The following is a 10,809-nucleotide window of genomic DNA, read 5'->3' on the forward strand; positions in this document are numbered from 1 at the left end:
TTCCTGTCTGAGTGAATTGCTTCTGAGCAATTTTAATCACCATCTGAGAATATTTGTTGCTGAAGTTACTGTTTTACCTGAATGAATATTAATATATTAAAAAGTTAAATGCAGTTGATTGCCAAGAGCATTAGTCAACATCAGTTTTTATATGTGAATTTGCATACATTTACCTTTTTGTGATATATATCGATATTAAAAAATATAGTAATTAATATATATTAATAACAATACCAGAAATCCTGAACAATGTGGATCAGAATCTCAAAAGAAATACGTGGAGTTCCATTGGTGAAATTAAATCATTAAACAGCAGTCTCCATATTCTCATTTAAAGCCACTTGCTCATGTGCACGCTTGATTGGTTTATGGCAGTCCCAGACGGGCTCAAGTCAAATATTGAGAATTCACAACTAGCTATGACCTATATCACCCCAAAATACCAGATGTAGCTACTGAATTTGGCACATTTTATTTTTCACAAGCTTCTTAATCAAAATACTGAAGGTCCTAGTTGAAACTATTAAAATTATTGATATGATACAAATAAAGGTTTAACTGGGAGTATGCAACTCTTGAAATTGATGTATCCATGTGATTGTTTTAATAGAGAAAATGTATCACTCAGTTAAAGTTGTTTCTTCCCTTACAAAACGTCCTCAACCGAATACAGGCTTGCAGAGAGAACACAAACCAGACAACAGGTGCATATTACTGTTCAAGGTCTAAAACTAAAACTACAAATGTAATCGCACATACAAGCACACTGCCATGAGACATATACACACCGGGCTGTCCAACTTGGTTGAGGCGTATCATTAAGTGGTGTGCATTGGGCAGGAGCAAGTGAACATCTGACAACACACTATTATGATGAAAAGTGATCTGGTCCATGGCAGTGGAGCACCCCTGTCATCTGCCTCCCAAAACCTGGGGAGATTGGGCGCACACAGTTTGAGTACAAACAGGTTACCAGTTACAACACAGACTTTCAATTCCAGCAGCTTAAGTTATACAGTCCCTCCAGAAATTCACGATCTTGTAATTGCAATAATTAATGCAAGTTCAACCAATCACTTCAAAATTTGTGCCTTGCAATTTCGCAAAATTCCTGTGATTTCTCCACATTACAGGTGCTACTAGGAAGATTTTGACATCGATATGTCATTGAAAATTTGATGTCCATACCTTGCAATGAGAATGAAAGATAACTGCAACAAATCCAGTGTACAATTTGGAATTAGCGAGGTAACTTCCGGTTTAATCCTGGGTTTTCAGGGTTACAACAGTGGTTCATCTCTTACCAGGGTACATCACCATGGTAACTTAAGCTGCACACCTAACCTGCTCAGGAGCAGGTTACGTTCGTAATACGTGTATAAAAGCATCGGCTACTGACCAATCAATTCTCTTGGAAAATGGTATCAACATTTGTAGAAGATCCCATGGATCTTGGTGCACGGATTGTGAGAGGGTCTCTAAGTAGGCCTGGAGTGTTAAGAGACTGGGATAACCCTTTGGCTTTCCCTGATGATTTTTTATATGAGATATATAGATTCTTGTCGGAGAGAATGACTTATCTGTGTGAGCTTCTTGAGCCGTACGTTGCCAGTGCATCACAATGGAGTCATGCGCTTACAGTCAAGCAGAAAATATGCATTGCCTTGTATTACTTTGTTACAGGTACTTTCATGTATGCTGTTGGTGATACAGCGAACTTGAGTAAAAACATAGTTAGCTTCCATTAAGGGTCAACCCTCATTACTGCAGAGGGCCAGCTCCTCCGCAGGAGTGTACTCCTGTGTAGGAGGGCTCCCTCCTGTCTTCTTTGTTAGGGCATGAGCACAAAAGTGCCAGGTGCCCAACAGTCTATTGTTTTCAAAGGAACCTCTTGTTTTTGTTGAGATTATTGTTAGGGCCCGAGCACCAAGTGGTATGAAGGCCCTATTGTATCTGAAGGTATTATTAGTTTGAATGCTGAAAGCATGCATGGTGTGAGAGTTATTATCTTCGCTCTTTATTTATTTATTTCACCTTTTTTGGCGTCTCATTGCCTCTGTACAATTTTTCGTATTAACTTCAATATTTACATGTACATACTAACATGTTTCAGTGATTTTATATAATTTTTTAGATAAAATGCTTAACATATTAAAACATGATACCAATAGCGTCACCGCTATTGGTACCGGTTTATAACTCATAAACCGTGAAGCCTATCAAAACAATATTTGCATCGTGTGTTCCTTGGATGATGCCGATTAGACTGATATAGGCCACGCCCATTTCTGCCTGTAAAATTTTCCACCATTTTGTATTTTTTGGTAAACACATTTTTTGCTTCTGCTGGTACATATTTCATCAAATAAACTTTTGAGTTTGTTTTTGGGTATCACTTACAGTTTGTCTGTAATTGGTTGTCAGACTTACTCTCTCTACTATTATTATTATTCTAGTATGCCATTGCATATTTGAGGGGCTTAGGATGCTTGAAAACTCACAAAAATTGGCACACACGTCAGAACTGGCAAAAATCGCAAAGTTCTGTAGTGATTGGGCTCCAGCATTGCCAGTGGGCTTCACAGCACCCCTAAACGCAGGGCCATTTTGGAACAAAGTTTCTTTGATGTGCATGAAATTCGGTGGGTTCATTGCGCTCATCATTCTCAATATTATACATATTTTTTACATTTTTTTGCCCCAAAGGATGTCAGCCATTTTGGATTTCCTGCGTCAATTTTCATTTTACAAACACATTTGAAGCCTTTAAGATGTGCGAAAACTCATGAAACTTTGTACCTATGTTCGAATTAGTTAGTATTGCAATTAGTATCATTGGGCTTGGGCGTGGCACATCGGCTCTCTAGCACCTCCTAATTATTTTTAGCATTTTTGAGGTGCTGGGGTGCTCGAAAACTCACAAAACTTTGCACATGCATCAAAAGTGGCGTAACTTGATATCTGATATGGGTGTTGGGCATGGGTGTGGCAAAATGGCTCAAGGGCACGCCCTAGAAAATTTCAAAGTCAAATCTCCCACCTTTAAATTTAACGTATATGTACGAAATTTAGTAAGCAGATGCAACATCTCCAGACTTTAACAAAGGATGCTTGGAGCCATACCCTAAGTCCAACAGGAAGTCGGCCATTTTGAATCTACTTTGCATTTTTTTTGCAAAGTGAAGTTATTGACAGGTGTTGTATTTTAACGAACTCCTCCTAGAGATTTAACCCGAGCAACTTCAAATTTAGTAGGTTACATCTAAACATGTTTGTGATGCTAAATTCTGAAGCTTTTTAGTTTTCATGGAAGGCCATTAATGTGGTGTGCCGGACAATTTTGCCCAAAGCAAAGTTATTGTAACTTGGGTTTACATTGTCCAATCTGCCCCAAATTTCTCATGTTTGATAAGAGCCCAGGCCTGAACACATCTACATGTCAATATTGAGTCATTGTCATAGTGCCACCTACTGACAACAGGAAGTCAGCCTTACATGACAAACATCATCTGACTTACATGAAAAGGACAAGGAAGCTATCTCCTACATGCAATGTCCAATATTCATGAAAATGTATATCCATGTCACGCGCCCTCTGGTAAATATATTGCTGTATCGTGTTGCTCTGCAATAACAGCGGTTTGACTGCGGCAGACTTCGTCTGCGGCACACCCAGACATGCACAAAGGAGCGAGGGCCCAATCATCACTGCCTGCAGCTTTAATTATTGCTATTATTATTATTATTATTATTATTATTATTATTATTATTATTGTTATTGTTATTCCCCCATGCCATTGCATTTTTGAGGGGCTTAGGATGCTTGAAAACTCAAAAATTGGTACACACATCAGAACTTGCGAAAATTGCAAAGTTCTGTAGTAACTGGGCCAGTGGGCTCCATAGCGCCCCCTTAACACAAGATCATTTTGGGACAAAGTTTCTTTGATGTGCATGAAATTCAATGGGTTAATTGTGCTAATCATTCTCAACATAACTTTTCAAATTTTTTCACCCAACAGGAAGTCAGCCATTTTGGATTTCATGCATCAATTTTCATTTTGCAAACATGTTTGAGGTCTTTAGGATGCCTGAAAACTAACAACATTTGGCAAATATGTTTGTACTGACAAATGCTTCAATTAGTATGAAAATTGGGTTTTGGGTGCGGCATTTTGGCTGTTTAGCGCCCCTTAATTACTTTTAGCATTTTTAAGCTGCTAGGAGTGCTCCAAAACTCACGAAACTTTGCACATGCATCAGACATGGCGTAACTTAATATTGGGTATGTCTTGGGTTTGGGTGTGGCAGAATGGCTCAAGGGCACCCCTGAGAAAATTTCGAAGTCAAAGCTCGCATCTTTAATTTTGACGTAGATTTATGAAATTTGGTAGGAAGATGTAGCATCTCCAGACTTAAAAAAGCCTCATGGAGCCACACCATAAGTCCAACAGGAAGTCAGCCATTTTGAATCCACTTTGCATTTTTTCCCAAAGTGCAACCATTTACGGCATTGTACTTAAACAAACTCCTTCTAGAGATTTGACCTGAGCAACTTCAACTTTGGTAGGCTACATCAAAAGGCTTTTTCAATGCTAAATTGTGAAGCTTTGAATTTCATGGCACGATGAAAAGTTATCAAAATCTTTAGTTTTCATTGTTGCCGTTGCAACGCGGCAAACTTCAATGTTTCGCCATGAAACAGAAAGTTGTTGTGACTTGAATGTACATCATCCAACCTACACCAAATTTCTCATACTTCATAGGAGTTCCAGCCGGAACACAGTTACATGTCAATATAGACTCATAGTTGTAACGCCACCTACTGTCAACAGGAAGTCAGCCTTGTATGACAAACATCATCCAATTTACATAGAATTAACATGTTGTGGTCTACATGTGATATCCAGCAACATGACATATAATTAGTTGGTGTTCTCTAGCACCATATAGTGGACGCCGGAAGTGATATTTATCTACATGGTGCAATGTCTGATACTCATAAAAATGCATATGCATGTCAGTCGACCTCCACTAAATATGTTGCTGCATTGACGACCCTCTTGTATAGCACCGCCTACTGGCAACAGGAAATTAAGCCTTATGTAGCAAACATCATCCGATTCACGTGAAATGTACAAGTGATATTTAACTCATTGGTGCAATGTTCAATAAGAGCCCAGTACTGAACTGAGTATGAATGCCCACAACAAAAGACCTTCGAATGCGGCCCGCCCAGACATGCGCAAAGGCCTGATAAGCGTTGCTTACAGCTTTAATTTATATCTTTTTCCCGTTGGCTGCATTACAGGGGGCACTAAAGCCTTGTGCTACTTATAAGATATGAAAGTAAGGCTTCTTACTACTATGTTTTCATATTTATTCTTTGGCCTTGGACTTGCTCCAAAGTCTGTTTGACACCACCAAAATTGCAGCTGAAAGAATTAGGCTAAAACTGTCATATACACCATAAGAACAGATCTAAGTAACACATTAATCTGAAGGCATACGCAACTGTAATTACAGTCTGATCTACTCGTGCCCTAACGATGACGCAGTGGTATTATAAGCCTATATACGCATTAACACAGTCAGCGATTTTTTGCCAGCTGTCCTTCCTGCATTTGGCATCTGCAACTGTGTTGCTTTTAGCCTGGATTATGTGTTTTACTTCTTTGCATTTGTCTAATATTATAGTTTGCTCTTCATCTTCAAAATATGTCGCTCTAGTGCCAGTAGACTCGCCCATGTTTGTGATTCGTCATAAGCAGAAAACACCGCCAATTTTATGTGAACAAACTCGTGGCTAGAATGGGAAAACCTTGGTTGACTTACCTAGTTGATAACCATCGTCGTATGACCGCTTGGCGTGATCACCGGCTTAGTGAAGCCAGATAATGAAAATATATCATGGGTAATGTTATGTTGAACTTGCTTCGTAGTACAAGTCCTGGGTCGGATTCACAGGAGTTCTGCTGAGGGCATTTAAGGCACAAATTAAGCCTTTTCAAACAACACTTACTTCAATAAAAAAACCCTTCTCATTTATAGTTAACTAGGCTCTTCAACCCCTCCTCTCATCATCAAAATAAACCCCATGCCGGCTAACCGGAAAAAAACGGCAAAACAGGAAGTGACCGGGTTTATGGGAAATGTGGTTTTATCATGAGAATTAGGTCCCATCCCATGGCCCACACTCACGGAGTGCATCCCAAGTCTCTTAAATTGCATCCACGTTTCCCTCACTTGCGTCTTTTCTTTGTGTCCTAACTAAAATGATAGTTTCCGCGTCCGCGAGTGTTTTTACCCCCTTAAACTTTATTAACAACATATCATTATACAATACATAGGCTATAAAACACAAAGACGTACAAAAGACATCAACAATTTATGTCCCAGGGGTACGGGCAAATGTCCATGGAAGTCCAACAAGGCCCCTCATTCAGAAGTTCAAATCATAGCACCAGCTTTTCAGTCAAAGATGCTTCAACCGTCTGTGAGTCCGCTAGGGTCCGCGTGACGTAAATTTCATCATCAGAGGGTGTGCGCGTTGCTCTGTGCGGACTTCCGCGTACATGCAATTTGTTGTGTCCGCGCGAACCTGTCCGCACCAGTCCCATGGATGTTCTGTGAGAAATTCCAACTCCACTGTACTGTGAAGAACTATAATAGAATGATAAAAGCCATACCAGTCTCTCTGAGGTCAATGGTTAGAGAAGACATTCTGTACACAAAGACCTCTCCAGGGCGGAGGCAGCTTTGCATTGAAGGAATAGACTTTTGTGACATTAAATGCACTAATAGAGTTATTAGATATTTGCTATTGAATGAATGATATTCCAACCCAGTTAGAAGGAAATATATTTTTAAGGAATTTGGAGCTGAAGAGGTTAAGGAAATAAGAAATAAATACATCTCATTTCCACTCTCTCCTAAAGTAAAAGAGGTTAATTTCAAAATCTTAAATGAAATTTACCCAATGAATGATTTCCTAAGAATGAGGTTTAACTTAGATATGAATAACTGTGTATTTTGTGAAAGGGAAATTGCAAATTTAGAACATTTGTTTTTCTGTGATTCAGTGCAGTCTTTCTGGAGTGATATGCAGAGCTGCCTACAGTCCAAGGAGATAGAGTTGTCACCCCTGACAATGAAGACAATCAAGTTCGGTGTATTTATTGACAACAGGAACCTTGACTTTGTTCTCAATATTCTATTATTATTGGGAAAGTTTTTTTTAATATATAAATGTAGATATTTCAAAACTAAACCTAATTTAAACCATTGGAAGAATGAGTTAAAACTCTTGAGTAAGTCTCTAAAACTTGTTAATGACAAGAAAGCCCTTAAACTTTTTTCATTATTAGAAAGATTTAAGTTGATTTGAAATAGCCCTGCTTTTTGTGTACTGGATTTTTTTACTTTTTAGTTTTTTAGGTTTTTTAAAATTTTTTTCATCTATATCTTTATTTCAGAACTTTGTTCTGTTATTGTTGGTTTCCTATTATTTTGCTCAACCTGAGACAGAAGGACTCTATTGAATATGACATGAAAAAGTGCCTGTTTGATTCAAAATGTCAAAAAAAAGAAAAAAAAAAGAATAAAGATAAAAAATAAAAACAGTCCCATGGATGTATGACCTGTCCGTGCGGTCACAACTCTGTTCCTGTAAACGGCGATCAACTGCGCACGTGTGGAACGCGTCCTCCAAGCAGACCCCAGAAGGTATTATAAACAGAACCGTCCTTAGTGTCCCCAGCTGTCCGTGTGCGAGTCCGCTCGCGAGTAGGGTGGATGCATGGAGAGACGCCAGGGAACCAAGCGAGGAGCGAGGAAACGAGGAAATATGTTTTAGAGAAATGAGACGTCCTTTCTGTGAAGCTTCATGTGAAGCGACGTCCGTTTCTGATGACGGCGGCAGCTGATCACAGCACATATGTGGACTCTGCTGAGCTTGGTTTATGCTCGACGCACTGTCTCCGACGAGAGGACGCGCGCGCAAGGTGCACAATTTTCACTGCCAGAGCAGCTGTTTCCTCTCTGCAGCCTGGTAACTGTTTGACAAACACCTGCACATGAATAAAAACCTGCATTCTGTTTTTATACTGTGTACTATATATTGCTCTTTTTTACTTGTCACTTTATTTTAAACTTAGGACTTTTGTCCATGTTGGGATCTTGTGGGAATGATGACTTTTTTTTTTTCCAATCATCTGATTGGTCAGTGGTCGGAGTGTTGACAGGTTGTGATCCGATCTTCTGAAGTTAACCTGCTATGGAGCAGGTTAGCTATTCAGCACAAGTTACCATGGTGATGAACCACGGTAAGAAGTGAACCAGCGTCGTAGGACTGAAAACCCAGAGTTAAACCTGGGTTACCTCGCTAACCCCAAATCCTACTTCATAGTACAGGCCTCTGATGTTCAAATCACGGAGAGGAAACATTGCTGACCTTGCAAATGCCTGAATATGATTTTATATCACTCATAATTTCATAGACTAGACTATCCATCTGATTAATTCAGTTTATGGTTTATGGAGTTCAATGAAACTGTGGGATCAGAAATATTCTTAACCATATTTTGATGTATTTTCTTCAAAATAAAAACTCCCCACCTAGGTTTCGACACCAGAGGCTTGTACTATGAAGCATGATTTGAGATTAGTGAGGTAACTTCAGGTTTAACCCTGGGTTTTCAGTCCTACAACAGTGGTTCACTTCTTACTGGGGTACATCACCATGCCAACTTATGCTGAACAGCTAACCTGCAGGTTATGTTCAAGATAATAGATCAGCGGCTATAAAAGCACTGCCTACAGACTAATCAGTTCTCTTGGAAAATGGCATCACCATTTGTAGGTGTGGGGATCGGTGGCGGACTGTGAGAGGATCACTTCGAAGGGCAAGAGTGTTCAGGGACCAGCAAGACCCACTGGCTCTCCCTGACAATCTCCTGTATGAGAGATACAGATTCTCATTGGAGGGAATGAGGTATCTGTGTCAGCTGCTTCAACCATATATTGCAAGCACGACACGTCGGAGTCGTGCGCTTACAGTACCACAAACTGTATGCATTGCACTGCAGGTCTTTGCAACCGATATTTTTTTGCATACTGTAGGTGATGCAGAGAACCTCAGCAAAAATACAGTCTGCAATGCTATTCATAAGGTGGAGCTACTGGACGTCGTCGTCATGTTCCCTGGCCACTTGCCCACACAATCCATAAAAGAGATAGCAGGTAAGTTAGAAATTAACCTATTTGACAACTTGATCTATAAATAACATAGACCCCATGACATATACTCTTGTATATTAAATGCAGCCTACTCCTTTCATAGGGTTCCCCAGAGTGATTGGTGCCTTAGACTGCACCCATATACCCATCTCTGCATGTCAGGCTGAGAATGAAGTGGATTATGTAAATCGCAAATCATTCTACAGCCCTAATGTTCAGGTAAATCTTGCAATGGTAATGTGCAATGGCCATTTTAAAAGTGCATATTAATAGCAATATCTTGTCTCAAATTAGAATTTAAGTTCTACGTTTTTATTTTATATCAATATATATTTATATATATTTATATCAGTATTATATTTTGTTATGTTCTTTAAACTGCACTTTGTGATACTGATCCTGGCAATATTCCTTTTTATCTTCAGGGCTGTTCAGTGGAGTGTCGCTGGGTGACAGGGAGTACGCCTGCCAGCCCTTTTTGATGACCCCCTATCCTGACCCTGTTGCAGGCCCACAAAGTCGTTTCAACGTGGCCCTTACCAAGACCAGGGTCAGGATTGAGATGATATTTAGCATACTCAATCTGTCAACCCAACTGGTCAAAGCAGATGGCCGCCCCCCGAGAGCCAGGTTCTGCTTGAGGTTTCTTCCCGTTAAAGGGAAGTTTTTCCTTACCACTGTCACCAAGAGCTTGCTCATGGGGGAATTGTTGGGTCTCTGTAACTGAAAAAGTATGGTCTTTTGTTGTGATTTGGCGCTATATAAATAAAACTGAATTGAATTGAATCGAAAATTGAATACTGAAGGTCCACTTTAACTGCTTATGTGGGCTCAGGGTGGCCCCAGACTGGGCTTTTAGGATTATCTCGACCTGTGTAATGCTACAGAACATAGCTACCATACAGAGTGAGAGGGCCCCTCCTGTCAGCCTACAATCCCCTGATGTGGTAGACCCCATCACCCTTGACTACCCTACTGGCAGGGCTGTGAGAGAGGCCATCACACAGCAATTCTTTACATAAACAGACAAGCAAGCCTCCTTTTCTTTTCATTTAGTCTTTATTCACTCTTATTTAATGAGGCTATCTTTTGCTCTCCCGTTCCTGAAAAAAAAGGGGGAATACATTTTAGTTAGATTGCTTCCTACATACTGGAAGTATACTTTACTGAATTACCTTCTTTTCTTTTCATCTCAATTTCTCAAACTTGAGTTTCACTTTTTTTTATCATGTATCTTTTGTACTCAATATAATGCTTTTTGTACTCAATATCCAGCTCTAGAGTCCTCTTATAGAGAGACCTCACATTGTCTGCTCCAACCTGAAACAAATAAACACATACAGTTGCTTTAACAGTTATACATTGTCCCTTTGCAAGGCTCACTTGAAGAAGGTGCAAATGTCTCATTTGACTACACTGTATAAATTAAGGTTAATTCATTATTCATTATCAATTTATGGGTAAATTGAAAACTGAATAAAAGACTAAAAAGTGTACCGTCAACACTCTCTCTGAGCAGACAGACACTGTCTCGTCATCTAGGGCATGGAAAATAAGACATGTAAATGTAAA

The 10,809-nt window shown here is 39.6% G+C and overlaps 2 protein-coding genes across 6 annotated transcripts in view; one reads left to right on the forward strand and one right to left on the reverse strand.

Annotated features, from left to right (window-relative positions):
• Positions 1-6,293, reverse strand: part of mettl22 (methyltransferase 22, Kin17 lysine) — a 45,722-nt gene extending 39,429 nt beyond the window's left edge. The window contains exons 1-2 of one of the 3 annotated variants that reach the window (XM_044330796.1): positions 5,836-6,289; positions 789-930 (exon numbers count right to left, since the gene is read on the reverse strand). In XM_044330796.1, the coding sequence (XP_044186731.1) occupies positions 789-894 (106 nt within the window). In that variant the 5' untranslated portion in view covers positions 895-930; positions 5,836-6,289. Of the gene's footprint in view, positions 1-788; positions 931-5,835 lie in introns of all 3 variants that reach the window. The other 2 variants (XM_044330795.1, XM_044330797.1) reach the window with 2 other exon arrangements.
• A 5-nt stretch (positions 6,294-6,298) lies between these two features.
• LOC122966572 (putative nuclease HARBI1) lies at positions 6,299-9,873 on the forward strand. 3 transcript variants are annotated; one of them, XM_044330798.1, is made up of 4 exons: positions 6,299-8,050; positions 9,121-9,240; positions 9,341-9,456; positions 9,663-9,873. In XM_044330798.1, the coding sequence occupies exons 1-4, from the start codon at positions 7,909-7,911 to the stop codon at positions 9,717-9,719; spliced, it is 435 nt and encodes a 144-aa protein (XP_044186733.1). In that variant the 5' UTR covers positions 6,299-7,908; the 3' UTR covers positions 9,720-9,873. The 3 variants fall into 3 exon arrangements, 2 of the variants coding, with proteins under 2 accessions (XP_044186733.1, XP_044186734.1); XM_044330799.1 differs by having other exon boundaries at positions 6,299-8,003; XR_006398413.1 differs by lacking the exon at positions 6,299-8,050 and adding an exon at positions 8,477-8,992.
• Positions 9,874-10,809: the final 936 nt, after the last annotated feature.

This window comes from Thunnus albacares, chromosome 17 (genome assembly GCF_914725855.1).
Source record: "Thunnus albacares chromosome 17, fThuAlb1.1, whole genome shotgun sequence".
Taxonomy (NCBI): domain Eukaryota; kingdom Metazoa; phylum Chordata; class Actinopteri; order Scombriformes; family Scombridae; genus Thunnus; species Thunnus albacares.

Bases quoted from the DNA above. Each gene is read 5' to 3' on its own strand.
- LOC122966572 (XM_044330798.1), top strand. From the start codon at position 7,909: ATGACGGCGGCAGCTGATCACAGCACATATGTGGACTCTGCTGAGCTT. The intron at 9,241-9,340 runs GTAAGTTAGAAA...CTCCTTTCATAG, and splicing joins ATCCATAAAAGAGATAGCAG to GGTTCCCCAGAGTGATTGGT. The intron at 9,457-9,662 runs GTAAATCTTGCA...TTTTATCTTCAG, and splicing joins TCTACAGCCCTAATGTTCAG to GGCTGTTCAGTGGAGTGTCG.